At 34.7% G+C, this 21,709-nt stretch overlaps 1 protein-coding gene across 1 annotated transcript in view; it reads left to right on the top strand.

Moving 5' to 3' along the window:
• The window catches only part of LOC145283501 (putative pre-mRNA-splicing factor ATP-dependent RNA helicase PRP1), a 50,173-nt gene that overhangs the window by 8,794 nt on the left and 19,670 nt on the right, over nt 1-21,709 (top strand). Inside the window, exons 2-9 of the mRNA XM_080132326.1 lie at nt 1,478-1,608; nt 7,598-7,746; nt 9,186-9,376; nt 12,452-12,653; nt 12,810-12,986; nt 14,155-14,409; nt 15,721-15,979; nt 18,371-18,562. Of these exons, the coding sequence (XP_079988452.1) occupies nt 1,478-1,608; nt 7,598-7,746; nt 9,186-9,376; nt 12,452-12,653; nt 12,810-12,986; nt 14,155-14,409; nt 15,721-15,979; nt 18,371-18,562 (1,556 nt within the window). The remainder of the gene's footprint in view (nt 1-1,477; nt 1,609-7,597; nt 7,747-9,185; nt 9,377-12,451; nt 12,654-12,809; nt 12,987-14,154; nt 14,410-15,720; nt 15,980-18,370; nt 18,563-21,709) is intronic.

Below are 21,709 nucleotides of genomic sequence, written 5' to 3'. Positions count from 1 at the left end.
AATTCGCAATTGGCTCTCTCACTTCAGCTATTGTATGTTGGCAGTTGTATTGGACGTTTGTTTTATTATTCAAACATGATTATCATGAGAAGCACCAAATTTGAAGATGTGAGAAAATTTTAAAGTCATGTTGAATGGGCATGTTTTAATTATCACTAATTCAGAGGATCCTTTCCTGCTTTGTTCTGGCAGAAAGCATATCGCAGACTCGTGCTTTCTATGACTGAATCCCCATTTTGAGGAGCTTGAAGAGCTTGAATTAATTCTTAATCGGGAACTTGGAGAAAAAATTGATTTGGCACAATTTCTGACAAACTATATTGGACTTTCTACTTTATAGCGAAGTGTAATTCGCTATTCAAAATTCTTGATTTGCCTCAGTCAGGGAGGATGGATTACTTTGCGAGGTATCTAATAGTCCATCTGCACACTAAAAAATGCATCGTTTATGTAAGCGTTGACATAATCAAGAAATCAATTCGAAGTAAGATGTCTTAGTGTTTCTGAATTTCATGTCCGTTATGGTCTATCTCCTATGTGAATTTTCTTCACAAATATCCTCGGAAAATCCCTTCAGATGTTCTGCTGTTCCAGTCTAATTTTGTATTCTATATATATAAAAGCGAAAATGTGTGTGTGTGTTCGCTTTTTGTATATGTCTGCTTTTTTTCAGCGGGTTCTCGAGGCCGTCGCTCATTCTTAAAACTTTTTATATCACGTTTGAATGATAATATCTATGACTTAACAGGGGTCGCGTGTGTATTTAATTTGCCTGACTTTTACCAGCTCGCCGCGTCTTCGAAAAGCGGAGGAAACAGTAACTGGCTTGCAGCACAAAACTAGGTCAAACATCACACCACTTCCTCACACCTGTATATTTTAACACACTTATCAATTCCTCTTCTCTTGTGGCCGAGGTGGTTAGGTGTCTGGCTTTTTTTCCATTTCGTTTCCACCTTCGCGTCAAGGCTTTGGGGTTTCTTCCTACTAAAATTTTTTTTTTTCTTTTACACCTCCAAATGCCCGGCCAACGTTCTTCTTTTTAACAGACGCACCTCCAAACACCCGAGCAACACCAGGTACCCCCCACTAGTATATATATATAAAAAACGATGTTGACAGCCACCATTTTTGTATGATATGCGATTTGAGTTGAATGAAATGACATCTAAAATGGTTTTCTCCAGATTTTGATAGCTTCACTATTTATTTTTACAGTAAGTGAAATAATACTGAAGAAAAGTTGGAATTATAAAATTTATGATGAAGACAAATTGTTGGAAATAAAAAATAAGCTTAAAACTTTCCTTGCTTCTATCTGGCAAATTTTAGCATTATTTACCTTCTGCTGTTTGATTAGAAAACAAAAGATTTGTTTAAGTAAAAAATTTTTTTCCTTAAATCTGATAAAAAAATTATCGGAAATATAATGGAAAACTTATATTTTAAAATTTTGATGTTTAAATTTTTTTTCCAGAGATGAAGAACGACACAGAGAGCGAGACAACGATAAAGAAGAAAAAGAAGAAAAGAAACCTGAAAAGAAAATGTCTATCTTTGAGCAGTTCAATATTCCCAAACCAAAAATACAGTTAAATCCTTTTACGGGTAAATAAAAAAAAAAAAAAAAATAATAATTTGTTTAATATTTTTTTCATTCCAATTCTTTCAAAATATTTTTAGCAAAATTTATTTTCCAGTCGTGTAAAAAAAAAAAAAAAAAAAAAAAAAAAAAAAAAAAAAAAATTCTGGAAAGGACATTTTAAATTATAATATTGCTTCTTGTCAACTGTGGCAAAACAAAAATATAATATTCCAAAAATCATGTAAATGGATCAAGAACTTATATTTTTTAAATAAGAAAATAAAATTTTATGAGCGTCCAAAAGTGCTTCACTCACCATTTTGGAAAAACAAGGGGGAGGGGTTAATTCAACTATAATTTGTACTATGTCACGAATATTCAACAGTTAAAAAAAAAAAAACTGTTATTGGGGGGGGGGGGGGGTTCTGGACAAGAACCATAATTTTTTTATTAACTATTTTAATAAACCAGGAGTTCTCTGCTGTTTTCAAAACCTAGCAAAAATTTCCACTTAAATTACTATAATCTCACCATGGATCTTAGTCTTTTGTTTTTTGGTTGAAAAAAACTTTTTTTTTCTATAAATATATTTTATAAGAAAAAGCTAAGATGGTAATTTTTGCCTTGAAGATTAAGATTTCAACAATTCATGATAGAGTTAATGGAGTTAACTTTTGTTCGATATAAGAATGACTTCCTGTTCACTCTCCCTCCACACCCTGCATACTTGGTGCCTTTCTCGTAATTTTAATTTTCTTAGTTGAAACTAATTAGACTTGTTTAGGAAAAGTTTTATTTGTGCACTTTGCTCTCTCTATATGTTAACACACTCACACGGGGTTGTGAACCCACAGATTGGAAAATAATTTCACTATCAGCTTTTTTCAATTGGCTACTCACATGCCTGATAAGCAAAACCGTCCTTGTGTAACATTGTGTGAAGAGTTTGATTTATAACTTTCTTACTAACTGAAAACAGTCGAGTCTCTCATTGGCATGATATAAGTAGTTAACTCTTTAGTTGTAGCAGTTGTTGATCTTTTCTTTCTTTTTTCTGTTATTGAGTGCAATAATGGAAACAATTAAAAAAGAAAAATAAATAACTCCATTATATGCTCTGGGATTTATTTTATTTTTGACAGCTATTTACAACAGTTTTATCTAAATGAACTGTTTTCTGATTCACCAAATTTAGTGATAGCAGTTTTATATTTTCGATTCTGATACAATGACCTATTTTTTTATTTAAATATTTAATTATAAAGCTGTATATTTTTTTATTAAAAAAATTTTTTTTTTGATTATTGTTAAAACATATGTAACCTGTCTCCACATTTTCAAATGCTATCTCTTCTGAAACCAAAAGTCACAAAGTGGCACTAAGGGCCCTCAAATGATTGAATTTTTTATGACCCATACTTTAACAAGTTGAAATAATTTTTAAGGGGTCAAAAACGGGTCAAAATCAGATCATATGCATATCACATTGGTACAGTGGTAAGATTATCAGCTTGGAATGCTAAGTTTAGCTTTTGGTTTGGATTCTAGCTGATGGCACCCAAATACTTAAAAAAAAACAATTTTTTTTTTTTACTCTTGAAATCACGACTATAATAAAATATGAAATCTGGACAAATTAAAATACCATATTTAAGCATATTTTACGACTGGGCTTTGCCCAGTCGTAAACCCCCCTCCCCCCGTCCCCACGCTAGTACATGAATATGTTTTCGCAAATACACTTTTTTTTTTTTTTTTTTTTTTTTTTTTTTTTACACAGTGATCACCACTTATCAAGGCCCGGAAGCCACTCAGGGATAAGGGTTATTGCAAGTACATTACATTAGTGTGGAGATTTGATGAAGTGTTTACTTAAGGGGGCGGTTCATTAGGAATTTGTTAACATTGGACTTGAAGACATCCAAGTTGTAGTCCGGGTGGTTGTAGGGAAACAGTTATGTATAGATTTTAGTGTTAGTTTAATAAGAATAAGTATTTGTTGTTTGATCATTGATACCAGCAATGGTAAATAAAGTTTCAAAAATTTTAAAGAATCATTTTCAGCATCGGAAAATAGGCGGTTTTTTTTTTTTTTCTTTTTTCGGATACTTCCAAAAAGTTCAGATCCTAATTCATTATTCCAAAACTAGTTCCAGTCCTTTAGATCGGACTGTATAGAGAGCAGGTATGAGATATTGCCCACCTGGAAGTCCAGGATACTCACAGTACCTTAAATACCAAAGTCGGATAATTATGGCCACCCTTACAACTAAATGCTACTATTGATTGTGCTGACTACCTACAACATGTCAACAATGGCCAGCTGTTTACAATGGAGTGAAGTAGTTGATCCACTGTAACACTACAATCTTTTTCTGTTTTCATATTTGTTTTAGATTACTTTTTTAGGTGTTTGTGGTCTCAACTTCCTTATTTAGCTTTTTAATCCTCATATTCCATGAGTGATGTTTCTGATAAAGAGGGGACAATTCTTGTTTTCTGGGTCAAAATCTATTCTATCTAATACTTATGGTTGGCAAGGTTTTGACATTGAAGTATTTTTTTAGTTTCTTATACTAAGTGGCTTCATCCTTTGTCTGGAGAGATTTCCATATAAAAAGAAAATTGTAAATAGAATTAACTAAAAGGACTTCATAACTTCTGATCCGAATTAACTAGTCATTACATTTTTAAGTTAATTTTTTTCCCTAAACCAAACATGGTCATCTCTTGACATACATGCAGACAATTCTCTATATAGTAGATTCCTTGAGGAATGAATCGGCATTTTCTTTTTAAATTATTAGTACATACAACTGTTGAAAAACTGCTCCACACATGCATAAACAGCTGCTCTTTATATAGCAGATGAGCAGCTGATATAAATCTGACCCCCAAGATCGCCATGGGCATGGAATATGTGCCTACATTAAGGATGGCTTCCCGTGTGGCAGGGATATCTCTAGAGAAGATCCTAATTTACCCTATATGTGCTTCAGGGTTGCACTTGCTAACACCACTGCATTTATATTTGCCCTTTATAGGCCCCACAACAGCGGAGTTACTATCTTTAAGAGCATATCTGAGAAAATAGACCACATACTGTCTTCACATCCCTCGGCTAACATCCACATATGTGGTGACTTCAATGTCCATAACGTGGAATGGCTGACCCATTCAAATAAGACAGATGATGAGGGGAGGTTTTGTCATGATTTTGCCATTGCTTATGACCTCACTTAGCTTTTTCGCGAACCCACCCGTGTGCCCGATACACCCGGTCAATATGCAAGCCTCTTAGACCTTTTCCTCTCAACTTCCCCTGAGCTATGTTCATGTTCCGTTCATTCTCCTCTAAGATCCTCCAACCACTCCGTCGTATCAGTTAAGATAAAAACGAAATGTAAGAAGCCCCCAGACGTACCCCTTCACTGTACTGTATACCGATACTCTATGGCTGACTGGGATAGCTTCCGTACATTCATATCTGATTTACCTCTGCACTCCATGTTTAAAAAGGAAGTGTCCTCTATAGTATCAGATCTGACCGAATGGTTAATTGTAGGCATAGACCAATTCATACCATCTAAAAAATTCCAACAAAAACCTAACAGCCAGCCATGGTTCTCCCCAGAATGTGCTGCTGCTATCGCACACAGAAATCACTTTTTCCATAGCTACCAACGTAATAGATGCACTGAGACTAAAGCTGCTTTCAGGTCTGCCAGCAACCACTGTAAAAGAGTAATAAAAAATGCAAGAGAGCTATATGCCCAGTCTGTTAAATCCAAGGTAGCTGATCAGCGGCTTGGATCCCACCAGTTTTGGCAAATAACAAATAGGATCCTGAACAGAAGTTTGCGTTCTATCCCAACCATTATCAATGGACCAGAGGTCATCTCGTCAGCGTCAGACAAGGCCAAACTATTTGCAAAGAACTTTGCAGCTAATTCTACCCTATGCGACGAAGGCCATCAACTCCCCATATTTCCTCCTATAACACAGAACAAGCTAGGTAACATACAAATATCCGTGTATGAGGTTGCCAAGCTAATAAAGAACCTAGATTCCAGTAAAGCTACTGGCCCTGATGGCATCCCAATTATAGTGTTAAAAAAGCTTCAACCAGAACTTGCTCCCATACTTACGAAACTATTTAAGCGCTGCCTTAAGGAGAAGTGCTTTCCGACTTCCTGGAAGACCTCATCAGTTTGCCCTATATTTAAGAATTCAGGTGATAAGTCATCTCCCTCTCAATACAGACCTATAAGTCTCCTGTGTCTTATGAGTAAGTTGCTGGAATCCATATTAAATAGAGAAATAGTCAACCACCTCAGCAGGAATAACCTTCTTAGTGACACACAATATGGTTTCCGCTCTGCAAGATCTACCGCAGATGTGCTGACGGTTATATCGCACAGTATTAGTGAATCTCTTGACAAAGGCTTCCTTTCTAGGGCAATTGCTCTTGACATATCAAAGGCCTTCGACAAGGTATGGCATAAGGGTCTACTTCACAAGATTTCCAGCTACGGTATAACTGGAAATGTTTTTTCAATCATTAAATCATTTCTCTCCGATAGGCTCATAAGAGTAGTGGTAGATGGACAAAAATCGGAGGCCTGCAATATAAATGCTGGAGTCCCTCAGGGGTCAATCCTGGGCCCAACTCTCTTCCTGATCTACATCAATGACCTCCCTAAACACATACTTATATCATTCGTTGACATCTATGCTGATGACACGACCATCTACGGCAACACATCAAAGGCTGTAAATGACAAAGTTCTCTCTGATTCTCTCTCCTCTGATCTCGAGCGCGTGGTTCAGTTGGGGAAGACGTGGCTGGTTACCTTTAATGCATCCAAAACCAAACTCCTATCCTTACATCATCAACGCTCTGATCCCCATCTGGCATCAACTGTGATGGATGGCTCTCGTCTGGGTGAAGCCCTGTGTTTTGACAAGCTTCTGGGTTTGACCTTTACTCCTGATCTAAAATGGAACACGTACATCAAGTCTGTTGCCAAGGTCGCTGGAAAGATGGTAGGATCCTTCTACCGCTCCAGAAGATATCTCACTACTGATGCAATTCTCTATCTATATAAAAGCCAAGTACGTACAAGGATGGAATACTGCTGCCATATCTGGGCAGGTTCTGCTAAAAACAGCCTATCCTGCCTTGACAGAGTACAAAATAGATTTCGTGGCTTAGTGGGGGATGCCCTTTTCTCTACCCTGCAATTTCTCTCCCACAGAAGAGACGTTGCAAGCCTGTCTTTGTTTTATCGTTATTTCCATGGCAGATGCTCGTCTGAACTCCAATCTCTGGTCCCCCCTCGCGAATCTTTCACGAAAAACACCCGTATAGCTGAATCCACTGTGAAAAATTTCCCCCACTCTATATCTGTGCCTAAATCAAAACACGGATTCCATGAACAAAGCTTCTTTCTTAGAACTGCACGCCTGTGGAACTCTGTTCCGTCTGCCTGCTTCCCTCCGGACTACAACTTGGATGTCTTCAAGTCCAATGTTAACAAATTCCTAATGAACCGCCCCCTTAAGTAAACACTTCATCAAATCTCCTCACTAACGTATTGTACTTGCAATAACCCTTATCCTGAGTGGCTTCCGGGCCTTGATAAGTGGTGATCACTGTGTAAAAAAAAAAAAAAAAAAAAAAAAAATGAAAGTTGCATATAATAAAATTGGGTACTGCAAGTAAACAACAAGAGTAAAAAAAGAAATTAAAAAAATCAATAACATTTTGATAACGATGCACATATTGATGTGTCTGTTTTCTAATACGGCTTCTATATTGGATATATTGTGTTATTGAAATGACTGAATCCACATAAATATAAATACAAATGCCATAAAAAATCTTGTCGAATTTAACTTCTTTCTTATTATTTTCAGTATAGATTATTATTTCAAGTAAATTATAGATGGAACTTGTGTTGTTTGATTTCCTTAATCAAATCCAATTATTTTTTTTATTTTTTCCTGCAGGTTTGCCATATACACCTCGTTACTATGAACTTTTGCGAAAGAGAAGTGTACTTCCTGTCTGGGAATACAAAGAGAAGTTTACAGAGGTTGTTAATGACAATAAAATTCTAGTTTTAGTTGGTGAAACCGGTTCTGGAAAAACAACTCAAGTGAGTTTTCTTAATTGATGTCATATTTTCTTGGATTTCAAGATTCGTTTATATATTTTGCTTGCAGAAAAAAATTTTCTAAACTTTTATTATTCTGTAAAATTTACAAAGTTTAAAACAATTTTTTTCAATTGAAAAAAAAAAATTATTCTGCTAACAATAAAAAATATAATTTTAATTTTTTACTGTCATTTCACCCCAAACAAAGCACAGTGCCATTTGAAAGTAAAGGGGTTACTATTTGGGGCCAATTTGTCAGGAATATTTGGGTGATTGTCTGTTCATGCTACACTTTAACTTTTGCGTGTCAGTACAGTCAGGGAAACGGGGGCAGAAGAGAATTCCCAAATCTAGCAATTTGGAAGAAGAAATTATTAGTGTAGAAGGTTTTCTTGTATCTAGGAATCGCTGTAGTATAGGTTTACGTTTGTGCATCTTGTCAGGTTAGTTGGGAGTAGTGCCTTTAGTCTGTCGGAGCACATTTCGTGAAAGTACTTGTAAAGCAGGCGCAGGGATGAAACATTTCTGTGATGAGACAGTAGTTGATAGCATGGGACCTATTATTATTTGAGACTTAAGAGTAAGGGGTCTTAAGAAATGGAAATTCAGAGAATCTTGTTTCATTGGTTCTTAATCAAATTCAATGCAAATCTGAATTTTCAATGAGAGATTGTGCACGTATTAAAATATTCCACAGACACTAGAGAATTTGGGGAATATTTATTAATTGATGTCTGAAATTTCATACACATTAGAGATATGTATCTGAATTTTCACAAAGAGCTTTCACCTCTATTTTTACCCTTTTACATAAAACTAAATATACTCCACATATGGACTCCTTTATGCCTAACAGCTATGTTCCAAAATTCATAATGATCAGTGAATTAATCTAGTACATACAAATCTAGAAACGTATACAAAATTAAAGATTAAAATTAGCCATATTTTTCAGTGCACACCATTTTAACAAGGGAAGCTACTCTTACAGCTTGTATAAGTTATTGCCCTTCTTCAGCTTAGTCAAAAGGATCTTGAAGTAAAGAACTCTTCCCTGATCAGTGGAAATGATAACATAGGAATATATATGTGGCAAGACATTAGTGGCAGATGCACCAGTCCAGATGTGGCAGCAATGTTCCATACATTAGCGACTGGTGACCTTTGACAAATATAGAATACTCTCAGATGTGAATAATAATCTTTGCAATGTCCTTAATCTCTTTCAATTTATGTTGCTTGTAAATGTTTATCTACATGAATAAATGCAAAAGTTTGTTTCGTATTTGCAATATTTAGGAATGAAATGTTTTATTTAAAATATTTGTTCCAAGTAGTGAACTTTGCGAAGCGATAGTGAAATCGACAAGTACTCACATAACTTGAAAAATTGTTGTCAGCGAAACATGGCTGTAATGTGGATTTATTTTTTCTTTCAGATTCCTCAGTGGTGCCTTGAATGGGTGCGAGCACGTTACCCTAAAAAAGGTGTTGCATGTACCCAGCCGAGACGAGTGGCAGCTATGTCAGTGGCCCAACGAGTTTCTGAAGAAATGGATGTTGGTCTTGGTCAGGAGGTTGGCTACAATATAAGATTTGAGGATTGCACGTCGTCGAAGACAGTTCTAAAGTAAGTGCTTTTACGAAAGTATTTTAGGGATGCAGGGGACATAATTTTGTTTCATAGGCAGAGAAGGGTCATTTTGTGCTACCATGTTATTTTTTTATTTTTTATTTTTACATAGGCATCACCACTTATCAAGGCCAAGAGGCCACTTGAGGACAAGAGGTAAAGAGTGTGCAGTAGAAATTGGACAATACTGTAACCGTTAGTAATGGAGATTTGGTAAATTTGTTAACTTATATGGAACGGCTCATCGAAAACTTATTTATGTTAAACTTGAAGACAACCATATTGTAGTCAGCTGGAAAACAGAAAAATGGGAGATAATTCCATAGGCGTGCAGTTCTAAGAAAGAAGCTTAGCTCATGGAATCTACGCTTAGGTTTATGCACAGATAAAGAGTGGGGGAAACTAGTGATAGTGTTTTCTGCTAGACGGGTGTTTCTTGTGAAAGTTTGGCGAGGGGGGGGGACCATAGAATGGAGCTCAGCCGAGCACCTGCCATAAAAATAACGATAAAGCAGACACAAACTTGCAATATCTCTTCTATGAGAAAGAGGTTGCAGGGAAGAGAAAAGGACATCCCCCACAAGGCTACAAAGTCTATTTTGAACTGTATCAAGGCAGGATAAGTCCTTTCTAGCAGCTCCTGCCCAGATGTGGCAACAGTACTCCATCCTTGGATGTACCTGGCTCTTATATAGAGAATTGCATCAGCAGTGAGATATCTACTGGATCGATAGAAGGATCCCACCATTTGCCCAGCAGCCTTGGCAACAGATTTAATGTACGTATTCCATTTAAGATCAGGAGTAAAGGTCAAACCCAGAAGCTTGTCAAAACATGACGCCTCCCCAAGACATCCATCCATCACAATTGATACCAGATGGGGATCAGAGCGTTGATGATGTAAAGATAAAAGCTTGGTTTTAGATGCATTAAAAGTAACAAGCCACCTCTTTCCCCATTATGCCGCTCCAGATCAGAGGAGAGAGAATCAGAGAGAACTTGGTCGTTTACGGTCTTAGATGTGCTACCATAGATAGTAGTGTCATCAGCATAGATGTCTACGAATGATGTAAGGATGTGATTTGGAAGATCATTAATATAGATCAGGAACAGAGTTGGGCCCAGGATTGACCCCTGAGGGACTCCAGCATTAATACTAAGAGCTTCTGATTTCTGCCCATCAACCACTACTCTTATGAACCTATCAGAGAGAAATGATTTAGTTCTTTAAATATTTTAATCAATTTAATCTATATCTTTGTTGGCGGGCATCGTCATTCTTCCCGGCTGAGTAGTTTTGTGTGTGTGTGTGCATGGTCAGTTGCATATTTAGTGGGTTGCATAGTTGCAATGCATGCTGTGAGTGAGAAATATTTAACTAAGAAAGCAAACCAGAAATGGGAAATATCTCTGATTTTTGAGGTTGGGCCACTCAGAATTTGGTTTGTCCACTTAAAAAAATGTTTCTGTGGATACGAGGCTCCCTGCTAAGTTTATGCAGGTCTAATTTTGCTTCATAGGTGGAGAGGGGTCATCTTTTGATTCTGTTATCATTTAGTTCTTTAAATATTTTAATTAATTTGAAATCAATACCTTTGCTGTTGGCTGGCGTCGTCATTCTTCTCGACTAATTAGTTGTCATAGTATGTTGCAATGTTGTGCTAAAACAGAGGTACTTCTTATGTTACTCATCAAATTATTCAAACAGAACAGCATGTTCTTAAAAGAATGAAGGATTTATTCAACTAGATGATCGTCTCGTAGTTAAATTCAAGGAAGTAGAGAAAGTAAGAGTACAAGACTTATGTTTTAAGCACATTGCTTTATTTCCTAAGACAAGGTTTTATGTTGCAAGTGAAATAATAACATTTGCGAGTGATCTTTTCAAGTGGTGACTACCTTTTTATTTATTTTGTTTTTTTCCTTTTTTTTTTATTTAGCCAAGTCAAATTATTCAAACAGTTTAATAGAACAATATACATAATATAGGCTGTTTATTCCTTCAAGTCTCAACATAAAATTTAGAACTAGTGGGGGTGCTTGGCGTTGCCCGGGTTTTTGTTTGGCTGGGGAAAAAAAGTGGTAGTAGGCAGGCAGGCTCGAACCTGTGACACAAAGGCTGAAAAGAAAGTGAAAGAAAAGCTAAGATCTTACCGCTACGCTACAAGGTGAGAGGAAGTGAAAAGCATTCAAATTTATCGATGTCGATCAAAAAGTTGACTTGAAGTGAATAAGTTAAGAATCATGTAGGCACAGAAACGAAGTTTACTGCAGGCCAGTTTCTGCTTTCCCACGATGTTGGGGAAAACCAGCTCTCCCAAGAAGGGGAAGCTCTCCAAATGAATAGCAATTGTTTGATATGAAGGGTTTTCTCCACATTGTTCAAAGCTAATTACTTTCAAGACGTCTCTGCACAAAAGGCCACTGATGGCTTTGCTTTGATATGAGTTTCGTGTTATTTATACGAAAAAGATGAAAAACACGCAAAAGATGGAATAGAGGGAATTTTATAAAAGTCGGTCAAAAATAAATGTTGAGACGACGTCTGTTCATAAATTGTACATATTATAATCTCGAGACCCCCCCCCCCCCCCCGAAAAAGCCTTTCGCGGACATACAAAAACGTGCACGCCACTTTTGCCTTTTGTATATATATAGATTACATTTATTAAAAACAAAATACAGAAAAATCTTTCTGATGTATATTCTAGTCACGGAATGATGATGTCGTATCACATGGGTTTGGCTAATAACTTTTCTATTTGGCTAGTAAACGAAAATATTTAGTTGTCAAAGGTTAACCTAAAGATAAATTTGTCTGTAGAACATTTTATAAAGTGTTTTCCAGTTCAGTCACATCTTTCAATCTATATAAGAAAGAATGAAGGCCTAAACAGATAGTTTAGTTTGAAAAACGATTTCTTAAAGCTGTTCAATACATGCCAGCATGTAAAACACATTAATCCAATTATAGTGATTATTAAAAGTTGTTTTTTTTTGTGTACATTTTAAATATCTGGTAGATGTGACATGAAACAATATAAGTAATGAATGTTTTGTTTTTCTCTCCAGATATATGACTGATGGTATGTTGCTGCGAGAAGCTATGTCTGATCCTCTTTTGGAAGCATATGGCGTCATTATGATTGATGAAGCTCACGAACGTACTTTGGCAACTGACATCCTCATGGGTCTACTCAAAGAAGTCAGCCGACAGCGAGATGATATCAAGGTTATTGTGATGAGTGCAACACTTGATGCGGGGAAATTTCAGGTACGGATGACTTTTTTTAAACAATAACTTGCATGATAATGATATGAAAAAAACAAAACAAAAAAAAACAACTTTTTTTTATTTGCCAATGTTTTTCTGTGCTTTTACTACAGGTTTATTTATTTTAAAAAAATATTTTTTTGTTTTTTATTTCAGTTTTATTTTGACAATGCCCCTTTGATGAGTGTTCCGGGCCGAACGCATCCTGTGGAAATTTTTTACACGCCTGAACCAGAACGTGATTACCTCGAAGCCGCAATTCGAACTGTTATTCAGATTCACATGTGTGAAGAAGGAGAAGGAGACATTCTTTTATTTTTAACTGGCCAAGAGGTAAATAAATTAATATTCTTTGTGAATGGCCAGGGAGGTCATCTATGAATATCAGGAATAATAAAGGTCTAAGAATCGACCCCTGAGGTACACCCGCATTTATATCCTATTGCTTGGAAATACGACTATCGAATCTATCATTTTAAAGACCATTTTAAAAATATTCCTATAAAATAATCTACAAGCTATTATAATATAAAATGTGCAGTTTCAAGGCTTTTAAATATGCACTAGTGTAATGTAGTTGCGTCGGCATGTGGAAGTTTGTATATATATATATATATATATATATATACACACACATGTATATCTATTATAATTATAAATAATAGATAATATATGTATACAGGAATAAGTGAGCAATAATAGTGATATTTATAAGTAGAAATAAAATGTGTTTAAAGCTCCCAAAATTGAGTACTAGTGCTGCAGTGGCTAGAGTACTTGGAAAAATCAATTGTAAAAGTGATATCCTCTTAAAGGTTCAATTCTCAATGTGTGGGCAACCGAAAAATACAATTGCGAATTATTTAGGACCTCTATCCAGTCATGGCTAACAGACTGGGAGCATACCGTGAAGTAAATAAAGGGTTCTGTTTGAAATTAAGTCCAATTTCCCAAGTTACACCTGAAAAGTCGGCAGTTACATTGACTGAAACATTGTGAAAATGACACTCAAGATGAAAACAGTATTTCGAAGAATCCAAATAATTTATAATTGTATTCTTGGTATTGCCCTGCATTGAGCATTTAACTTTCAACCTCAAAGAGTTTCACTTAGAACTGAATTTTACTTGGCATGAATCCTTGTGCAATTTTGGACATATTTCCCAAGTTTGATAAGATGTACCCGAAGAAGGTTGGAGATTACATCAGCCAAAACATTGGAAGAATAACACTCAAGATGAGAACGGTAGTCAGAAAAATCCAAATAATACAAATGTAAAAAAACTATTGATAATTATTTTTGTAATATGTAATTTATTTTGGTTTTTGAACCGGAAAACGTAACTCAACCAGAACGTCAACTATGCCAACTATTTTTTGTGTTGGGGAGGGATTGGGGGCTCCAATATCACTTTCTTTTCTGAGGAAGTAACTTTTAACTTGTATCGCTTTTGATAATTATTTTTGTAAACTGTAATTTTTTTTTCTGTCCCTCTTTCAGGAAATTGATGTAGCTTGCAAGCGAATCCAACGCGAAATCGACAACTTAGGTGCCGATATAGGTGATATGAAATGCATTCCACTCTATTCAACATTGCCTCCGAATTTACAGCAAAGAATATTTGAGCCAGCCCCTCCAAAAAAGGCGAATGGGGCCATTGGCAGAAAAGTGGTCGTATCGACTAATATAGCAGAGACTTCGCTTACGATTGATGGCGTTGTGTTTGTCATAGATCCAGGATTTGCGAAACAAAAGGTAAACTTTCTTTTTTGAATAATTGACCATTTAATCCAATTTGTTGTTAAAGTTGTTTTAAAAAAAATTAGTTGAATCATTCTACTGCTCCAGACCAGAAGGTACCTTATTTCAGGTGTAATACTCTATTGATGTAAGAATCAGATGCGTCTTTAGATAGAGTATTGCTGTTCCATCTGAATAGGTATTGCTCAAAACACTGTCTTACCTAAGTAATAACAATACGCATCAGATAAAATAATATACCTTCTACAAATCTACAAAAACTTTAGGGTCTTGCCCAGAATTTCCTGTATATTTAAAAAAAAGAAAAATCTGTATAATTTACATACCTGTGACAAAAGTAAAATAACATATTCTAAAAATCATGTAAATTGATCAAGTAGTTTTATTTTATAAAGAAAGTCATTTTTAAACAATTAATAGGAATTTGTACGCATTATAACATAAATCTAGTAAGTATGAATTATTGTTGAGTTATCTCCCTTTACTGACATTTGAATTGAATGAATGGAGTGAATAAAATCTGATTTATGAGGGCGGTTTATGACAAGCATTTATTGACATTGGATTTGAAGATGACCATGTTGTAGCTCTCAGGGAAGCAATCTTATGGAAATATGTTTCACAGATGGGAAAGAAACTCTGTTCATAAAAATTCTGTTTGATGTTAGGTACACGGTGGAAGAAAAAAAAATTTGGCGCTTATGCAGGGACACAGGTGGAAATCTCAGTTTCAAACATAAGCACTTTCTTATATATTTGTGTATTGGATAAAATATGTATCCAAACCAAAATATTATGAAACATTGAGTAGAATTTTACTTAAAAGTAAAAATCAGTTTTATTGTATTTTGTTGGTCTGTTATTGATAATGGTGGCCAAAGAAAATGGTTTAATGGCATTATTGAAGGCCTTCAACATTGTTCCGTCATTATGGGAAAACTAGCTTCAGATAGAACCAAGTGGCAAGCCGCTGTTCATGACTATCTTTGTCAATATGAAATGCAGACAGAAAGAACAATGCTTTACTACTTCTACTACTACTACTTTCCCTATTGCATCAGAATTTTGTTGAACACTGCATTCACCTACTTCTCTCTCCCAGATGATCAGGTGGTCCTAGTTGTTCCGACCAGTGAACACATTTAATAAGAGCAAAAAACAAAAATACTCAAATCTGTCTGTCATTTAACCAAGCAATAATGAGTAGCAACACGCGATAAAGCCAGTGCATGATGGTGACGATGGTAATGACTATTCTTCATGGTACGCATCGCATTCATATATCTTTTTCTAATACGTTTACAGGTTTATAATCCTCGTATTCGAGTTGAATCCTTGTTGGTGACGGCAATCAGCAAAGCAAGCGCTCAACAGAGGGCAGGACGTGCTGGCAGGACATGTCCTGGGAAATGCTTCCGTCTTTACACGGAGAAAGCCTACAAAAACGAAATGCAGGAAAATACATACCCAGAGATTTTGCGATCTAATCTCGGATCTGTTGTGTTACAGTTAAAGAAGTTGGGAATTGATGATTTGGTTCATTTCGACTTCATGGATCCACCAGGTAAGCATGTGTTGCATTCTCTATTTAAAATTTGCTTCTTCTCCAGAATTCTCCCTAAATAAAAAACAAAATTACAGAAGCATAATCCTTATCGAGGTGATTCGCCAGATAAAGGCAGACATATCTTATTTCATTTCTCTTCTCTTTCATGGTTGCCACACTGCAAATGAATACATCTTCTTGTAGGTTAATTAGTAACCTAGTTAACTATGAATTAAATAAAAAAAACATACCCTGCTTGTTTCAAATAAAAATCATATTGGAAGTCATATCAACGATTAACCAAAAAGAAATAGAAATTAATTAAAATGTTACACGTTTTTTTAGTTTTCCACATACACAGAAGAGATATCTGATTTATTTACATGAGATATGATTGCACTTAAAACACTCCTTTTTATACTGTCAAAGGGAGATAACTTCCAGTTATTCAAATCTTTCAATGACATGGCACCGCTACCCAGATAAGGGAGGCAACTTTTCACATATCGTTCCAGAGACAAAACTGTTGTAATCTTCAGTATTAAAACCCGACTAACATTGACAAATTTCCAATACTTCCTTCAGAGAAATTTATTTAAGGGAAGTGAAATATATTTCACTTCCCTCGGAGTTATGTACGTCCCTAGAGATCATACATTTTCTTTAATCACTTCCATGGATTGACTGACAAATTCTAACTCCATTCCTCTGAACTACTTAACTCCGACTGTCTCTGGTTGCCCTGTCTGTTATGTGTATATATAAAATAACCTCTTTGTTAATTATCCACTTCTGTGTAAGCTCTGCGTCAAAGCTTGTTATTGTTTTAAATTCAGTCAATCTTTTTGTTTAGTTTAAATATTGTTTTTATGATAAACTAGCCTGGGTGTTTGGAGGTATGTGTTGAGCAAAAAAAAAAGTTGTAGTAGGTAGGCAGACTCGAACCCATACTGCAAAGGAGTTAAAGAATGTGAAAAAAAAAAAAAAAAAAAAAGTGACTTTGCCGTTGCGTCTATTGCCAAACCGGAAGTGGCAAAGGTTTAAATTAAGGCTAGTCAATTGAAAAGATTGTCTAAAAAAGCGACGCTTCCTTGTAGAAAAGTGTTCAGTTGAGAGTGAAAGAATGAATGTTTTTGGCCAATTTTTTGATAGTTGTCGTCCAAAGTGTCAACCTCAAACTAGATACCGATCTTGTGAAAATCTGTTGCTTCTGTCGAAAGTTTTAGGCAGACATACAGACATTCACACATACATATGTACATACATTTGAGACAGGTGATTTATATTATAGATTACCATTTTATTTGTTTTTAAATCAAATTCCAAAATCTTTCATTATGAATATCTAACTATAAATATTATATTGTTTAACTAATTCTCCTCTAAACACATTCTTCTGTTATTGAAAATATCTATTTCAATAACAACACTTGCAACACTTCCCAGTATTTTGCTTCAATTGGGTTGTCCAGTGCTTTCTAGGAGTTAAATATTTAACAGCACTCTTAAATAGTCTTGGGCCAAATTAAAGAAAATCTGATGAATTCATCCATTAGGTGGGAGGGGCTAAAAATATTATTTAGAATGCCGTTAACTCTCGCTGGCAAGGTTTCATTTCCATACATTATCACACTGTGTACATGTGCCTGACAGGCCTTTCCTTTGGTCAACAGTGGAAATGATCTGCTTGTTCGTAATAGCAGTAACTATTCATAAAAATAACTATTTTCATTAATAGTTACTGCTATTACTAACCAGCAGATAATTTCCAAAAATCAGAACATGTCTTGGAAAAAATAGAATTTTCATTTAGTTATAGGCACAGATATAAAATAAGGGAAATTGTTGACAGTTATTGTAACTAGGTGAACTGTGAATGTTCTATAGGGAAAGAACCTTATATAGAAGCTCAGTCGAGTACCTGTTTTTTCAAAAATTGTTTTGAAGACAATTAGTAAAAATTGAGCTTTGCGACAAAAACTGGAGAGTTCTAATTGTAACAAAAGGGAGATAAATATTTTCTGAAAATTGCAATTTGGTTAATTTAGCAAAAGTTAATTTTCACTAATTGATTTTGTACCTTATTGTTTTTCGTAATTTTTGGATATGTTCATTACTGTGACATGACAATTCAGTAGATATCATTGGTTTCACTTGAAATTCAATTTTTCATTTTTCGAATTTTGTTTTATTTTTTTGCTTTTTTTTTTTTTGTGTTACTAAAATTCTACTTGATAATTTTCTGTAATTTTTGGTGTAGATAAATACTTTAAACTGCTAAGTATATCGATAAGTTTTTCTATTTTATTTTGAACTGCTAGGGTTCATATATAATGCAGTATAAATAAGCGCCAAAAGTTGTAATCGATTGAAAAACTAAAGTTTTTTTTTCTTTTTTTTCATTTCCAGCTCCGGAAACGTTGATGCGTGCTCTTGAGTTATTGAATTATTTGGCCGCTTTGGATGATGATGGTGAAATAACAGAATTGGGTTCAATGATGGCCGAATTCCCACTTGACCCTCAATTGGCCAAAATGGTGATTGCCAGTTGTGATTGCAATTGTTCCAATGAAATCCTTTCCATCACTGCAATGTTGTCAGGTAGAAATAACGGTTCCATTTTATTTCGTTTTAAAAATAATGCTTTCCCCTTCCTGTTTATCCCCCTCCCCCATTAGCTGTTTTTTTTTTCTTTCTCGTTTCGCTCTATCCATCATTTAATTTGTTTTTCAACCCCCAAATATTTCGAAACCATACTTTCTATTATATTTCACAGCTTTTCTGAATAGCCTTATTAGCTTTCACCCTCCAATCCCTTCCTTGTTTTCTGCCCCCCAATTTGGTTGTTTCGCTCCCACCCCTTCTGTTTCCATCCTCCTCAGTTTCGCCCCCCCCCCACACTTTCAGTTTCGTCCCCTCCCCATTTTGTGTTTCATATCCATATCTGCAATTTTCTGTATTATTCATTTAATTTATCATGTGTCCCCCCCCCCTCATTTTATTCCCCAATTTACAGAATACCCACATTTTCCAATTTTGTTCAAATTTCCTGACTTACTCTGTAAAATTTTCTGAACCCTCCCTCTTAATTTTCCGATTCACCTCCAGAGTTTTTCTTTCCTTTACAACATGTAAACTTTTTAAAAAATTATTTCTACATTTTTTTTTTCTTAAAATTTACTTCATAAGGAATTATATTTTTTATCTCAACATGATAGATTCTAAAATAACTTTTTTCAGAAGATAAAATAATTTTTGATAAAGTTGTTTAATGCATAATTTCTGTTTTTAATTGATTTTTTTCTTTCAGTTTCTGCTTATAGTTTTATAATAACCATTATCACTAGACACTAACGAATTAAAAGTTCAGTAGCATTTAAAAAAAACGAACTAATTGCATTCAAACCAATGACTCCACATTCCTGTAAATCCTATAGAATGTTTTGTATATTTTATGACAGAACATGTAATTTTTAAAGGCCATTTTCTTTTTAAACGTGTTTTAATGAAATTGAATATAAACACTGTTTATACAAAGTAAGTTTCATATAAAGTTAGGAATATCTGGTGTTCATCAATGGCATGAGTAACAAAATAGAATTTAAAAAGGTGTACAACATCTTTTTAGAACTTCTCTCTATATATTACTTGAAAATGACCATGTTATAGTCAGCTGGCAAGCAGCCCTGCAGTATTGAGTTCCATCGATAAGTAGTTCTCGGAAAGAAACTTTGCTCAGAATTTTCATTTAGTTATAGTCACAGATAGAGAATAAGGAAAATTGTTGACAGTTATTGTAGCCAGACGAGTGTCTGCTATGAATGTTCTATAGGAGGCACTATGGATAGAAGCTGTTTAGTACCTGTCATCTCAGTTGTATTATTTTTTGAACATTATATCTCGCTGTCCTTGTCTTGAGTAACTGGTTCAATATAATAGAAAAAAAAAAGCATCAGATTGACTTACTGACCTAGTTTCAGTGTTTTGAAAACAATTAGAATATTTAAAAAGGAATTTTTTCTTTCTCCTCTCACCTCCATTGCACTAATTTGATCCAAAGGGAACAAAAATTAGAGTATTTACTGTTAATTATTATTTTTTATTTTATTATCTTTTTTTTTTTTTTAGCATAAATAATTTTGTATTATACCGATCATTGTAAATGTATCTTTAGTAGTTTCTGAGTTTTAGCTGGCACACAAAATTTGGACAGAAATTTTTTTCCTTTATATAATAAATAATATTTTATAGATTTTGTCCCTTTGTCATTCACAATTTTTAAAATATAATAACTACATTACAGGAGTTGCTGCATTTCAAAATATTATTGATGTTAACAGCTTTTGTAAATGGAAAATATGAATAGTATATAAAGTTCCAAACAAATAAGGTGCCATGATTGGAAAGCAAAACCTTGAGATTGTCAGTCTGAGGTTCTACCAACTGACTTGTTTGAACTTCTGTATAGAACTGAAAATATTATCTTAAAATAATTATAGCTTTGGCATGATGTTATCGATTTACGATTAACATCCTGTTTTAAAACCGAAATGTAGATTCCATGAACAAAGCTTATTTAGAACTGCATGCCTGTGGAATTCTCTTCCATTTGCCTGCTTTCCAGCTGACTACAATCTGATTGTCTTCAAGTCCAATGTAAACAAGTTCTTGATGAACCGTCCCCCTAAGTAATCCAATTTTCAAAATTCCCACTACTTATGTTTACTACACTATAATCACAATGACTAATGTACACCCATTTACCCTTATCCTCAAGTGGTCTCCGGGCCTTTATAAGTGGTGATTCCTGTGAAAAAAAAAACGTAAACAATAAAAGAAAAATGAATGCGCAGTTATTTTAATTGCAAAATATAGATATTTCCGTGCTTCTGTATTGAATGAACAAAATTTTAAAATCAAAGTGGTACCCACGTAATTGTCAGATGGAGGAATAAAATTTGTCTGACATTTGAAATTACATCACGTGACATAAGCAACAGAATTTGATTATCTCCCCTGTCAACTGGTCTCTTTTTAGCAAGTTAAATATAGCGATTTCTCTCCATTTTCACAATTTTCTTTTTTCATTAATTATTTTTCTACCTTATCGTTTTTTGTAAGTTTTGGATATGTTACTATTTCCACCATGGTTATTACGTAGGTAACATTTGTATTAAAGTTTAATGTATTCCTTCTTTTGTGGACTGTTATCCTCATCTTCAGAGTTGTTGTTTCATCATATTTCGGCCAACTCATCTTCTGGTCTTCTTCACGGGATAACCATGACAGGATAGGAATGTTGAGTCTTGTAACTGTATTCCCAGTAATTACTGTTTTAAAAAAAAAAAGTAAAACCATTCAGCATGGACCCAACAATGGAAGATCAGATAAGAATACAAAATTGTATTTCTAAGACCATAAAATCCAACCTTGATCGCCCTTTGGGGCCAGTGACAAAGGTGAGCATTATCAGAAGATAGCGGTTTCAATCGTACCTAAGTAGGTCAGAGGATTAGTTGGCCAAAATGTGGTGAGATAAAAACAACTATGGAAGGCAGTAATTACTGGGGATACAGTTATAAAACTCAACATTCCTATCCTGTTGCGGTTAATTACCTGCAGAAGGTCAGAGGATGAGTTGGCTGAAACGTATTGAAATTTAATATTTTGATTCATTTGTTCAATATAGAAGCATTGATATTTCACTTCTTGTGTAGAAGTAATGTAAATTGCTAAACTTTTTGTTAA

The sequence above is a fragment of the Euprymna scolopes genome, chromosome 8 (assembly GCF_053919585.1).
Source record: "Euprymna scolopes isolate OS-2025 chromosome 8, ASM5391958v1, whole genome shotgun sequence".
NCBI classification, from domain to species: Eukaryota; Metazoa; Mollusca; class Cephalopoda; order Sepiida; family Sepiolidae; genus Euprymna; species Euprymna scolopes.
This window is presented reverse-complemented; position numbering and strand designations above follow the sequence as displayed.